We start from the raw sequence: 15143 nt of genomic DNA, 5'->3' as shown, positions 1-15143 counted from the left end.
CTCAGGTGGGTAGGTGGGGGCAGGAATCAGTGCTTTTAACCAGCAGCTCTGATGATCCTGATGCTTAGCCAGCACTGAGAAATTATCTGTTCAAACATCCTCTTTCTTTGCTTGTCCTCTCCCAGCAGTCCTCATTTTCTCTCTACTAAAGTCATTCTCGTATTCAGCCTTCACTTCCAGGCCTGAAATTGGTAGGTAGGAATGATGAAAAACTGTGGCCCCTCGTTGAGAAACTCTCTTTGGTAGCACGGATGTCTCTTGTGCCTTTTTACCTGCTGGGTGGATATTAGCTCTTGGCCTAGCACTGTCACTGAGGTGTGTGTTCTAAATTCTGGGAGGCCAAGGTTTGTATTGAGCATTTCTGCTCCCTTACGTCTCGGCAGGGTTTAGGTTAGGAAAAGGTTAGTTTTATGGTAGACCTAACCTGTGGAACAGGTTCTATAGAGAATTCCAGGAAATGTAGATGTTCCCATACCTATTTCCTGACCTCCCACCATCATCATGCCGGGCTTGTTTCAAGTTGCCATCTTCTACCTGAAGGTGCTCATAACTTTTCCTCCTTTGACTCCCTATAGTTCATCATTTGGCACCGTCATATGGCCTTAAACTAGTTTTTCTTATCCCTGGGGTTTTCATCGCTATTGCTTTTGTTGTCATTTATGAGATGTATTGCTCTTCATATCTGGATATATTGTAAAGTCATGCTCACATCTCTTCTTGCTTCCCATGTATCTGCCCCTATACCCCAGCCTGTTTTCTTTGGCACATGCAATTTTTCCTATAAAAAGTTCATTAAAAAATGCTGGCATGTTGTAACACAGAGAATGTATATTCTCTCCCCTTAAAGCATTGCTTTCCCTCCTACCACCAGTGCCAGATTATACATGCCTTGAAGGTAAGGATTCCATCTTGTTCACTTTTGTATGCACTACAGGACACAGCTCAGTGTTCTGTGTCAGTATTGTTGAATTGGTTGGCTTGTTTTGCAATAAACCCTAACCTAGGTCTCACAGACTTCTGTATAACATGCTTTTATTTATTGTATTTTATCCCAAGTGTTATGGTATTTGATGTGGGTAAGAAAGCAGAGAGCTTTGGATTATGTTACACTTTTTCACTGTGGGAAGAAGTATGCAAATCTCCCCCCAAATCTTCACTTTTGTTAGAGATAGTATTTTCAAAATACCAGTATTCTTTTATTTTTTTTAACATCTTTAGTGGAGTGTAATTGCTTTACAATGTTGTGTTAGTTTCTGCTTTATAACAAAATGAATCAGCTATATGTATACATATATCCCCATATCCCCTCCCTCTTGAGTCTCCCTCCCACCCTCCCTATCCCACCCCTCTAGATGGTCACAAAGCACAGAGCTGATCTTGCTGTGCTATGCGGCTGCTTCCCACTAGCTACCTATTTTACATTTGGTAGTGTATATATGTCAATGCTACTCTCTCACTTCCTCGCAGCTTACCCTTCCTCCTCCCTATGTCAAGTCTGTTCTCTACGAATACCAATATTCTTTAAAAAATTTTTTATTGAGGCATAGTTAATTTATAAGATTATAATTTCAGGTGTATAACAGTGATTCAAAATTTTTATAAATTATACTCTATTTAAAGTTATTGTAAAATATTGGCTATATTTCTTGTGCTGTACAGTATATCCTTGTAGCTTATTTATAAATCGTAGTTTGTACCTCTTAATCCCCTACCCTTTTCTTACCCCTCCCCTCTTCCCTCTCCCCACTGGTAATCACTAGTTAAACATAACAGTATTCTTAACACAAACAATTATTACTTGATTGCACAAAATGCCCATTGTGTTCTGCTAATCTAAAACTTGCAAGCAATTGAATGCTCTCGCAGAGCAATGAAGACTAGCATCTGATATATGAGCAAGTGTTTGAATCCTATCAGGTTTTCTTAAGGCATAGTTTATTTTAATGCACGCCCCTTTCAAACTTCTACATTCCGTTTAAAAATTAAACTACACCCATTTTACTTTCATTGAAGCACTTTTTAGAAGAATGAAGACCTGGAAATAATAAAAATGTCTGGTAGTATATTTATTAAAAAATGTTATGGCAAAGCCCTAACTTCTTACATCATATGTTGGAAGAATAATGACACTGAAAGAAGCTAACAACGTGTTACTAAGTAAAAAAATCAACCAACCAGCCAAATGAACAAAAAAGATTTCAAAACAATATCTGCATCATGATTCCAATTTTGTTTACATATAGTTGTTTTCCATTTCCTGTATAAATCTATAAAAGCCTTTGAATATGATACACAAGGAAACAGAGGGAGGAAAGAAACTTTTATACACATTTAGAAATACAGTGTTAAAGCTAATGTTATACAGTTTTGGAATCACTGAATTCTAGTTGAATATGGACATAAATAATTTGATACTGAGGGTAGCCTTATAACAAATCAAAGAATTTTACTGATTTTAATAATGACAAGTTTTAGACAAACATAACAGAATAAGAAGCTACAAATCAGTGAGTATCACTTTGTGAGGAAAAAATATGAATACTTTATGTGCTGAAAAAGAGTCATCTTTGTATACAACTTGCACTAGATGGATTAAAATTGATAGGATTAAAGTGGTAACTGCATAAAGATTACATGTCCTATTTTTAAAATATTCAAATGTGAGTTGTTTTATGGAAAATGACAAATATTAATTTGTAATTTTACAATATCAAAAGGCTAAGATTATTTATACATTATATATTACTATACATTATTTATACATTTGTATATTTATTCTGTTTTCTTATCTTTTTCCTTCTTTGTCTTTCCCAGTCCTTCTCCCATTAGACCAGGTGCATAGAATCAAATTAAACATACTCCTCAGTTTGTCCCAATATTATCATTTGGATCTCTCTGGGCACAGTCTATTTATTTTATTTTAATTTCATTTTATTTGTTTTATTTTGTTTCAACTTCTTTTCTTTTATTTCTTTTCCCCTTCATTCCATTCCCCTTCATCTTCCATAGCTATTCATTTTAGTGTGTTCATTGTGTGTCTTTCTAATCCATCTTCCATGTGTTTAATAAATACGTGTATTCTTGAAATGATGTTGCTTTGTGTGTGTTTTTAAGGCCTACATAATTCATACTGTGGAGTAAGATATACAGTTTCTTACTCTTTTCACTCACCATTATGTTCTTGATATTTTTTAATGTTGCTATATCATAATCTATTTCATCATGTCTGACTGTTTTATAGTGTTCCAGTGTCCTCACAACCTTCATTTTCTTTATCCACTTTACTAGTCTTGAACTCCAACTTCTGACACTTTGCTACTCCAACAAGTTGGAGGTAAACATCCTCATACACATCTTCTTGTGTTCCCATGGGAGAAGTTGTCTGTCTCTATGCCCAGAAATAGAATTGCTGGATAGTAGAATGTATGCAGAAATCGTAAATTAACTGCTGTCAGATTGCTGTCCAGAATGGCCCTCTGTTTCTACTCTCAGCAGCCAAGATGGAGGGTTTTCCTATATCCTTGCACTTTATAATAGTAGCTAAATTTGTATTAAAATAAAAATCTGATGTGTGCCATGTACTGTCTCATTTTTATTTTAGCTAAAATTTCAAAAAATATTTTAATGAAATTTCTGGATTCCTAGGAAGTTCAGATGTTCATTGTATTGTCCAATAATTTCATTTCCAAGCTTTTGGACTGTTGCTGTTTACTGAAGGACACAAAGTGTATTGCGTGTTTGAAGGAAATTGTATGTAGGTTTTGGGGGGATGGCATTTAAAAACATCTGATCTTATCTCAGGACCCTTAGAAAGCCCTGACATTCGAGACATACCGTCATAGGTCAGGTAGAAACCACTTTAGCATTTTACCCTTGATTAGCCTGAACCTTTTAAAAACCTGTTCTACTTCTTTTAAAATTTACTTTTCATTTATTTATTTTTGTTTTTCAAGATAAAAGGGTGAGAAGAGGAATCAGATAGGTAGGGAAGATTGGAGTAGATAGATGCTTTCAAATACATTTTGTTTTTTTGGAAGGCCCATTAATAATTCTTAACCAAACTATCAAATTAGACAATGAGGCAGAGATATTAAGAGCCACTTTATTGGATGTATTTTCACAGGTAGTTTTATTAACGCAGGGTTACCTCAGTCAACAAGAGAACATTACACATGATGGATGTCAGTCAGTCTGGTTCCATTTGGCCGAGAGCTCTGCTTCACAATGAGCGAAAGTGTTGAAACATTCAGTGTTGACTGAATGTTTGTGTGCTTATTAGTCCAGGAACATTGTTGACCATTAGCAGATAAAGATTGGCAGCACTCATGATTAGATTATATAATTTTTCAGTTTGTAAGATTCCTGTCTCCTTTGGAAGTCTGTCAAATTAAAGCCATACTTACTGTCAGGTGTTATAATGAGGCTGGTTTGTGAGATTTTGATGGCAAAACAAGGGATCCAAAAATAAGTAAATCTTGCTATAAACCAAACCACTTAGTCCTAGAAGTTTCCTAGGGTAAGATATACAGGAAAGATATACTGCCAAATGCTCAGGCAAGCTGGATATGGCCCAAGCCAGGCCTCAGGAAATCTCCCTTACTCCCAAGATCAAGTCTTCCCACAAGTTAGTTGTGTGGCAGGGTAAGTGGCCAGATTATCCAGCAGCAGGCCCTGGGTGAATTTATGCCTCAATGTCATGGGTTCACAAAGAAAGAAGACACACAAAATGATGTGTGTATCCCTTTAAGACACAGGGACCCTGCCCATTAGCAGGCATGGCCCAACCCTTGCCCTAGAATTGTAGAGGAGCAAAGGAGTAGGGTTGGGCTGGAGGGGCTTCTAACCCCACCCATAAGAAGCATTCCAGTAATAAGTCATTGTACAGCACATTATAATTTGCAACTTCATGTGCATTATCCTTTTAATCCCCACCCTCTGAGTTATATTAACATTACCATCATTTTACTGATGAGGCAACTAAGAGTCAGAGAAGTTATACGACTTGGCCATGAGCCTTACAGATTGTAAGTGGTCCTCTAAGTGCAGTGGTCCTCTGTTATATTGTGGCTGCTCCATATCATAGCAGGGATAGATTGCTTCTGTGCGTCTAATTTTATTTTCCTTCCAATAAGATAACAGTGAAGTTGTAGAAGTCATTTATTATTACTGAAGGGGAGCTTGGCTATCTAAGAGAGTAATTTGAAGTTCTGTAATTTTTTAGTATTCCCATTATATATTCCTGGAGGATATTCAATAAGAGACATAAAAAGTATTTAAGATTATTATATAGATATATAGTTTCTAAAGTCTGATGATTATCATTTCTAAATCTTGGTTTCCTTCAAATTCCATTAACCATTCAAAGACTGCATTGAGCTTCAGCCATCTGCAATCAGGCTGCAGGAAACCTCGGTAAAGAAATTCAACATTTACACATAAAAAGTGCCGAGCAAGTAAGCAAATGTGCCATACACGTAAAATATGCAGAAGCATTGATTTAGTCATTTTGGTTTGGACAACTTCGGGTGGAAACACTTTCAAAGTTTGAATTAATCTCCAGAACACTTGCTTTGGAAGATTGAATAATACATTTCAGACATTCTTTCAGGTCATTTTGAAATATCTTTTGTTATGTAACTGCTGCATTTTACCACTTCAAATATGTGTTCTGTCTCTGGAAATACGTACTTTTAAAACTTAAAATAAAAATATGAGTGAAACTGCGTAAGAAATAAAACCTATTTTTGAAAAATTATTCAGAGTATAATAAGCTGGGATTTTTTTCTTAAAATGATCCTATTTTCTTAGGACAGTCTATTTTAGCATTGGGAGGGCTAAAGAATGGGTTATAGAATTTTCAGAGTTTGTTTGAGAAATTGCTTGTTTTCACCTTCTCTTCAGCATTTTAGCTGAATCAGACTTGTGTTGTATTTCTTCTTAAGTGGTATTATTACATCAATTTCTAAGACAGTTTCTTTGTTTTAAATTTGAGTTGTAACATTTTTAATCCTATTCGAGTTAAATTTTCACCATTTTTATCCTAGTTGCTTGTTATATTATAGATGATTTCTTTTTTATGTTTTTCTGTTGGCCAATTATGAATATTGTGTTTTGGTTTACTGAACTATTGACTCTGACATTTAGTAATAGGAGTAAATACTTTCTCTTTTTTTTAAGACCACAAACATTTATTTAGTTTAATTACCCTTATTATTATTATTTTTTGTATTTTTAATGTTTTCTCTTTATTAGTGTCTTTAGGTTAAAAATAACAGTCAATAAAAAAGTTTACTTGTCTGTAAAAAATATTAACAGTATTAAATAGTGTTTTATTTGTGGGGAGGAAAGGAGGGTGACTTTGTGCACTTTAACTGAGGAATTCTAATTTAATTATAATGCCCTCAGGAGATTTTCATAAAACTCGCATGAGCTGAAACTCAGGCTTTGACAGGAACAGTGGCTTTTCAATGCCCTCTGAAGCTTCATGTGTTAGTCTGGCTGTAGAATTATGGAGTTAGAGTCTGTCATCCTATTCTGATATTCTCTTGCTTATTTTACTATCATAATGACAATTAAAAATTCCTTTTTTATAAAAGAGAAAAGTATTGTATTGAAAATGCAGGCCACAGATTGGGCAGCCTTTGGTTGGCCTCATCTACTTTCTTAGTTTTCAGAATTCTAGTTGCTTAGGTTAGTGTTACCATAAGATGGGTCATTACTCTGTAATTTTTTTTTTGGAATTTTTGAATTTTATTTTATTTATTTATTTTTATTTTATTTATTTTTTAATATAGCAGGTTACTCTGTAATTTTTAGCTGTGATATGGTTTCATGGTTGAATCCTGCTAGTTTTGCTGGCTCTTGCTAACAAACTATGCTTTTCATGTTGTAAACTTTCTAGATTGAGACATTCAGGAACAGATTTCCCATGAGGATAAAGAATCTTAACCTTCAGGGGCCTTTACTTGAGTGCATGTCTTTCAAGCCTCTGTACCTAATTTTGTTTTATAATTTTGCATTCCTTTCCTTAAAGACGGCCCCTAAAATTGTATAAGCTTCAGGCCCCGCCGCACTTGGATTTACCTCTGGCTAATAAGCTAATTTATTGAAAACTCGAAGAAAAGCAATAACAAAGATATACTTGAGCCTTCAAAAACTTAGTCAAGTGCCACACATTTTTTCCTGGTGGAAGAAATGGTCTGGACAATTACAGCAAGTAGTAGAACTAGGTATCTGAAACCAGATGCACAACTGATGATTGGGAAAGCATCAGGAATAGGGTTTTGTAGGCTTGTAGTGCTTGACTGAGTTCTGTTTTGTAAATTCTCAGACTATTGGTGAGTTTCTTTTAGAAAAAATAGATAATTTAAAATGTTAGGAAATGTTTGTGGTATGTGGAAAATCACTCTTTAATTTATGTTTTGTATGTGTCGTAGTAATAGCATATGTCTCCTTCAATTTCTCTTCTTTATTTTCCCTCCATTGGCTCTACTTGTACATATTTCAGAAAAATCCTCATAAATAGTGAGAATGCCAATGCAGTATATGTGTAATACGGAGTCTTCACATTTCATTGTAGTATGGGAGTGTAAAAAAGACCATGCAAGCTGAAACCATGTAATAGGATATTAATAATTGAAAAATTATGATTGTTCTGTGACCTTTAACAGTGTTTGTCAAAGCATTAAACAATCTCTTACTGTTGGTTATAAGTGCAGGGAAATGAAAATAATAGTCAAACTAATATTTATTTTGTACATTATTTAGTGATCTATAACATTAGAAACATTGAGATGAAAGTGTTTCATTTCTTTGTAAAAAGCTATCACAAGTCATTTGAACAATTCTTACATTCTCGTAATATATTTTATAATATGAAGAGAGCATTTTTTTTTAATCTCTTAGCAAACAGTCATACTCGTTTTAAATTTGAATCCACTTCTACTCTTTTATCCTTCCACTTTCAGTATCGTGAATTACCTCCTAGGGCTCCTTTAATGTGAAGATTTTTTTACTGGCATGACTTCCTCTGGGAAACCTTGGTCTTTCTTGTAACAGGTCCTTTCCTGATTTATGTTGATAAGTTTGTCCTCACTAGGTTCCTCTACCTGCATATCTAGAGCCTCTCAAATGACATTAGTGTCAACATTCCCACTATTCTTACAGAAGAAATAACTGCATTTATGTTTAGTTTGAATTTCACTTCCAGCATTATCACTTTACATTTCTTTGGTAGACTTTAATCTTTGATGGCGAATTCCTGCTTTTGTTTATCCGTTTTTGTAAAATGTCATATTAGTTTACCACTGAGAGACAAGGAGACAACACAACTACACACTTTGCTTTCTGTGCATGAACTGAGTAGTAGTAGGTGCACAATAATACTGACAGGCTTTAAAAGAAGCGGTGTGATTTGTTACTAATTGTAATGTGTACTTGTTATTTACTAGTGACTTGTAGACTGATGAGCTAGCAACAAAGTTTATACTTCATGCTATCATTCACAGTTAATATACTATGAAAACCAAAATTTGAACTGTGTTGTTGGGAAACTGGTATTATTTAACTGAAGCATAGTAACTAAAATTGCTGCATATTGGACTTGTGTAAAGTGAAGACTGCTTCTCTCTCTCTTTCTCTCTCTCTGTATGTTCAAAGTAACTTCTAAAGCTAGATTATAGCAGGAAGTTTAGCAGTCATGGTTAAAACATGGTTTAAATATTTCACTTCATTTTGTGGCAGCAACATTATATTTTGTAACTAAATCCGAATACTTAATTTAAAAAAGACAAATATATGATTTTATGTAGCATTTGAAAAGGAACACAAAACTGAAATGGATTATTTGGTGTTTTTTCCAGTTTTATGTATGGAGAATTGACTGACAAGAAAACCATTGAGAAAGTCAGGCAGACTTTTGACAACTACGAGTCAAACTGCTTTGAAGTTCTTTTGTACAAGAAAAACAGTAGGTATCTATATTACCAATAAGGTGTGTCAACTCTTTATTAATATTACGTCTTGGTAAGTGGTAGTTAAGCTATTATGTAGAGAGAATATAAAACTTTTATTGCTTCTCTTGGCAGGAGGTACTTGTAAAAATTAGATAGCAAAATTAATAAATAATACGAAAAGCAACCTTTTGAGGACTGAAAGAAAAATATAATGCATTTTGAATGTGATTTTTTTTGTGTCAGGTGGCAAAATGTTCTGTGACTAATACTCATGGTAAAGATCCTATAGTTGTGACAGCAACTAAAAATGACAGATAAATTCATTCATTTCTTCTTACAGTTAAAGGGAAAGTTGATTGGTGTCAATGGGTATGTGTGATTACCTTTCTACACATATGTAGATGACGTGAGTATATGGTATCTACCTGAGGTGAATCTTTACCAGTATGGCTGTTTGCTAGACTCAGACTGTTTTTGTGCTAGACTTTTGAGTGGAATTAATCATTACTTTCAGGATGGGCCATTCACACCTGGTAACTTTGTGTTGATTGTTGTTTGCTGTTCTCCATGATGGGATTTGTGGGTGGTCAATTGTCTGTTATATAGTCACATAAGAGCTCATGATATGGGTCTTAGGCAATTATGGGAGAGTCTGATGAGACTCTCCATTGGAGTTTGGAGGAAAAAAACAACCAAACAAAAAGCCAACTAGTACACTCATCAAACACGTCTCCTTTCTGATTTGTTTTCTTTGAATAGTCACTTATTTTATTTCTTTTTTTGCTGCATTTCCAAACAGAGTTTTGTTTTTTTTTTTAAAAGAACAGTCACTGCATAAGATGAGTCAACTTATTTAGTGTTAATGTTAAATGATACCAAAGCCACTTATTATCTTTAGTGGAAATTGATGGTTACTAAATTCTTCCCCAGTTCAGGAAGCATTCTAGCTTCAACAGGAAGCACTTGTACTGTGTTTAGTGCTGGTTGGGTTTTGTGGAACATAATTTATCCTCTCCATTGTACCTTAAACATTTGTTCTCTATGGAATATTTAGAATTTTATTTAGGTTTCTCTTTTTATTAATAGACCATCATAGAGATAACAACAACCGTAGACATTGCTTCACAGTAGTAGTGAAGTTCCATTACCAGTATCACCTGGTTATGGGAGCACCGGTCTTCAGTGGTTTTACTTAAGGAACATCTTATCATCTTATCGTTCATTTTAGAATCAAGGCTGAAAATGTATTTCTCTTTGACATCATAGCCAAATGTCCGTTGGCTTACCAACTAGAAAACAATCCATTCTGAATGATCAGCTCTGTCTTCTACAAGAGAAAAGCCAGTTTCTAGGTGCTTTCTGGTTTTTTTTCCACTAGGTCCAAATACATACTGATAAGCTGTAGTAGACCCATATGCCAAAACTCCCTTTCATTGTTTTTTTTTTTTTTTTTTTTTTTTTTTGCTGTGCCACGAGTCTTCTGGGACCTTAGTTCCCCAACCAGGGATCAAACCTGTGCCCCCTGCCTTGGAAGTAAAGAGTCCTAACCACTGGACCAGCAGGGAATGCCCCCTGTCATTTTCATATAGGGTTGTTATCCCTCAAATGACTTCAATGTGTACCTCGAGTTTAGCAAGTAATTTAAGAATATTCCATATTACTAGGGTCATTTAACCCTGGGATTTAAACAGAATAAACGAATCTTTTTCAGATTTTAAAGCTTCAAAGCCAAGTCCATAGTTTCTGATTTTCTCAAAAATACCTTTGTGGAAATTTTGTTTTGTTTAAATCCTTTAAATCATGTTAACAATAGCTTTTTTTTTTTTTTTTAACGTCTTTATTGGAGTATAATTGCTTTACCATGGTGTGTTAGTTTCTGCTTTATAACAAAGTGAATCAGTTATACATATGTTCCCATATCTCTTCCCTCTTGCGTCTCCCTCCCTGGCTTTAATATTTCATTTCCAAAAGTTTCCTTCCAAGGTGGTTTGGATAGTTTGCTTTATTTTAATAGCTTGTAATAATTGTCTGACCTTTGTTCAGGCCTGTCTGGTTCTTTTCAGATCTATACAGTACCTATACACATGTAGCTGTCTGCTTAGAGCCAGTAGGAGTTATGGCCCATAGCACTATAGATTAAAACTCCTGTCTCTTCTGGAAAGTATCTGCATTGACTTTTTTTCCTTTAATATGAAGAATAGATATTATCCATGCATTATAAGGCAGTTCTACTATACTTAAAAGCAGCTTTAAAAAATCTTGTAAATAGCTAAAGGCTTTTGAACAACAACTGAAAAAAGTGTGTTCTTTTGACGTTTTTTAATGTTAGAAAAAGTCACATGCCTGTAGAGAACTGTTCTGGGAATGCCTGAATGCCAAGTCCTCCCAATACTTCCATTAAATAATTAGCTAAACACCATCTGCAGACAGGGAGATTGAGGTATCTGATTTAATATGTGTCATGATTGACATTTCAGTTTGCAGCCTCTGTTGTTTAGGTCCATTGCTCTGATTAACAGTGGACTGCTTCTACTGTTGAGAAAGAAGCAGTGGCTCTGGGATGATGATTGAAAATGGATCTTTCTGTTTACACAAAGGCAGAACTGTGATAGCTAGGGCAACTCCAGATAATCAATGCCAGGGCACTGCCTCGAGTTTCCAGCAGCCACAGGCCTCTCTACCTAACCCTCCCAGACTTCCCGTCTCCTTGAACCCCAAATCCAGAATATGGATATTTCACCAACCACTCAGCAACAACCACTCAGCAAAAACTGAGCCTACTTGGAGAAGTCTGAGCCTGTGACTAAACCTGAAAATAGTATACCGTGATATCTGAAAACAATTTTAAAAACAGCTCTGACTCAATGCCAAAATTTGAAAAGTTGCTGTTTTCATAGGAAGGTATGAACTGTAACATCTCTTTCTGTTCAGATTTCTAGCAGACCTTGGAAAATGACTTATTTTTAGTACCCCTTTCTCTCTGTTTATAACCTTGCTGCCTCAAGCTCACTGTGTTGGAACAGCCATAGGCCATGTATCTGCTAGCGTCTGGGCCTGGTGATTTGTCAAACTGTGTACATCACTCACAGCTCCTGGACACACTGTGTAAAATAAGAAGCAGAAAACAAAGAACAAGCCTTTCTGGGAGATAGTGTGATTGTTTTTGAGGTCCCTGTCTCATCCTGTAATCATTTTGGAAAAGGCCGTGTCCTTCTGTAGGCCCCCTGGGGTTGCAAAGGACCTGGTTGTCAGAACTGAATATTTATAGAAATCTCCTCTCTCGAATTCCCCGACTTCTAGCACCCAGTAGTTAAAGTCACCCGTTCTTGGGTAAATGGCAAATTCCCCTTTGTGGTGATATCGTTACCTGACAATTTTTGGCCACAGGTGTGGAGGTACTTCTTATTGGTTTTCATTGGAAGTCACTAACAGGCTATCAACTCTCACCTAGAGATTATTAACAGCTGCACATTTCACTCCCCAAATCCCAAACTGACAAAAGACTTTATGTCTTTAAGAATGAATATTTGGAGAGGCTTTACTGCCTGTGGCTTGGAAAGACTATCATGGAAAATGTGTCTTTTTGATTCTGATGGAACATTCCCTCAGTGTTTTATCATTTAATGGGTAATTACTCCTTTGAAGGCATTTCTTGTGTCTTCAGATATTTATTATTTGACCCATTGCCAGTTTCTAATTTGTCCAAATCCTAAACCTTGAATGCTTTGAAACTCTGTGTCCTCTGGAGTCTGTAGGAGCCACTGTTTGAAGAACATGGTGACAGAGACCAGCCTCATGCTTTGAGTGAGGGAGGTTGGAAGCAGTGTCTCATGAAGATGCCTGAGACTTTCAAGGCCTGGGGACATTTTTTCTTTTCTTTAACACTGCCTTAAAGGCTTCAGGTATAGCTCTGTGTACATCAGGCTTCTTGTGTTGCTGACATTGTATCTCTCTGATGTGGGGATGTGGTCAGAGCCACAGAGTTACAAGTCTATCTGACTGATGAGAGAATCTTGAGATAGAAGCAACATTTCAAAAGTTTCTCAAAGAGGAATACTTATCAGAGCATCAGGTATTGATGTTGAAGTCGACTGGAAACACTTCTCAAAGTGACAAGGAGGAATGCTCACACTTGGTGAGACTATGGAAAGGAGGTGGTGAGAGCAGCAGTGGTGTAGGGACCCAGATCTAAAGCTGATGCTGGCATTGCTTCAATGGCAAGACTGCCTTTATTCCACTGCATTGTGAAATGACACCCCATGCTTTACTTTCAGATTTTGATATTTTGGGTTGAAAAATATGTTCATTAATTTTTGAGCAACTGGTAGTTGATATAAAATGAAAGTTGTTTTGATTCTTTCCAGCAATTAAAATACTACTGTTTTGGTGCTAATTCTTGGCATAGCAGTTGGCAGCTGAAGGAGGAAGGAAAGCGGGAGACGAGATCATCGTGGTGGCTATGTCACGCTCTGTTGTCCTTTCTCTCTTTTACAGGAACCCCTGTTTGGTTTTATATGCAAATTGCACCAATAAGAAATGAACATGAAAAGGTGGTTTTGTTCCTATGCACTTTCAAGGACATTACGTTGTTCAAACAGCCAATAGAGGATGATTCAACAAAAGGTAATTTTCAAGGGAATTACCATACTTAAGGATTAGCCTGTCATTTAAATATATTATTATTATTTTAACAGCATCCATTGGTTGAACTTGAAAACAAAATTTTACTGTGTGGCCACTCTTTTGCTTTATTCATTCTAGTAATTGTCCAGAATCAGTTTTATTCAATCATATTGTTTGAATGGAAGTAGAACATTGAAATATTCATTGGTTAACTTAAATTATAAGTTAAATTATAAGAGGAATTGAGATGAGATAAGGAAGAGATTTAATTTAATAATAGAGCATTATTAATTTTGAATCAATATAATGGGAGTTTCAACACCTTCTATCTTACTGAGCTTTAGAAACAAAGCTTGTGGGATTGTTTGGGTGATGTCCTATTAGAACACAGTTGATTAGTTGATTGAATTTTGTTACCCTGATTAGAGCTTGATTAGTTGACTTTTCCAGGTTACTTTTCTCCCTTTATTTATTTGGTTGTTGTAGATTCTCTTGGGTAGATGTTGTTTAATTACGTAAAGAACAATTTTGTCATCCAGAAAGCGGCTGGCAAAATGCAAACATTCTGATTGGAGTCTTATTGACTATAATATTCAAAGAGACTGCTATAGAAAACATTAGTCAGTGGCATGTGCTTTTACCCCCTTTTATATGTAATTTACTCTCATTTTGTTCTCTCCAATTATGTTTAAATTAGAAACTGGTGTCATATAAATGCAGAATTTCAAATACCCTCAGAAGATTTTATGAAACATTATTTTTAATAATATCTTAGGAGACTAAAAATGGAATGTTTTCTTTACATTTAACAAACATTGCCTTTTCTTACCTCTTTAAAAAAACTGGCACAGAAGTTTTAATCATTTCAACTGTAATCATAATCATAGAAAAATTGCATTAGGTTTATTCCCTGCATATGAATTCATATGTATATTATATAAGCGTGTGTGTGTGTATATACATATGCTTAGTTTCTGGTTAGCAACAAATTGCAAGAGGAAAATTTTATGACGTGCAGAGCATTTAAAGTATGAGAGAAATTCATTTGTGACTATTTCTGAAAATGTGTGTGTTAAATCATCTCCTGGAAGATTGAATATTCACTTTTTGACATGTACTACCTGTTTCTCTGCCTTTACTCATAGAGCCAGTGTCTAGGAAGTTTAGGATAAATTTCAATATTATTTTTAAATAGAATATCTTTTAATAGTGTTTAGGTTTAATGCTCCTTCGTTTTAAAATTCAAGGTGCTCCATCCAATAGCAGTAGAATACATATTCTTCTCAAACTTACATGGAACATTCACTAGATAGATCATATTCTGGCCATAAAACATACTTTGACAAATTTAAAAGGATAGAAATCTTGCAAGATATGTTCTTAGATCACAGTGGAGTTAAACTAGAAATCAATGAGAGAAAGACAACTAGAAAACCCCCAAATATTTGGAAATTAACACATTTCTAAATAGCCCATGGGTTAAAGAAGAAGCCTTAAGATAAATTAGAAAAATATTTTGAACTAAATGAAAATTAAAATACAACATATCAAATTTCTGAGATGCAG

The 15143-nt window shown here is 35.2% G+C and overlaps 1 protein-coding gene across 2 annotated transcripts in view; it reads left to right on the top strand.

Moving 5' to 3' along the window:
• Positions 1–15143, top strand: part of KCNH5 (potassium voltage-gated channel subfamily H member 5) — a 326164-nt gene that overhangs the window by 36000 nt on the left and 275021 nt on the right. For both annotated transcript variants that reach the window (XM_027111440.1, XM_027111441.1), the window contains exons 3-4: positions 8862–8968; positions 13449–13577. In XM_027111440.1, the coding sequence (XP_026967241.1) occupies positions 8862–8968; positions 13449–13577 (236 nt within the window). The remainder of the gene's footprint in view (positions 1–8861; positions 8969–13448; positions 13578–15143) is intronic.

The sequence above is a fragment of the Aethalodelphis obliquidens genome, unplaced genomic scaffold, assembly GCF_003676395.1.
Source record: "Aethalodelphis obliquidens isolate GAN/ISIS:26980383/991018 unplaced genomic scaffold, ASM367639v1 scaffold10, whole genome shotgun sequence".
NCBI classification, from domain to species: domain Eukaryota; kingdom Metazoa; phylum Chordata; class Mammalia; order Artiodactyla; family Delphinidae; genus Aethalodelphis; species Aethalodelphis obliquidens.
Note: the sequence above shows the minus strand (reverse complement) of the source record. Positions and strands in the feature narration are given on the sequence as shown.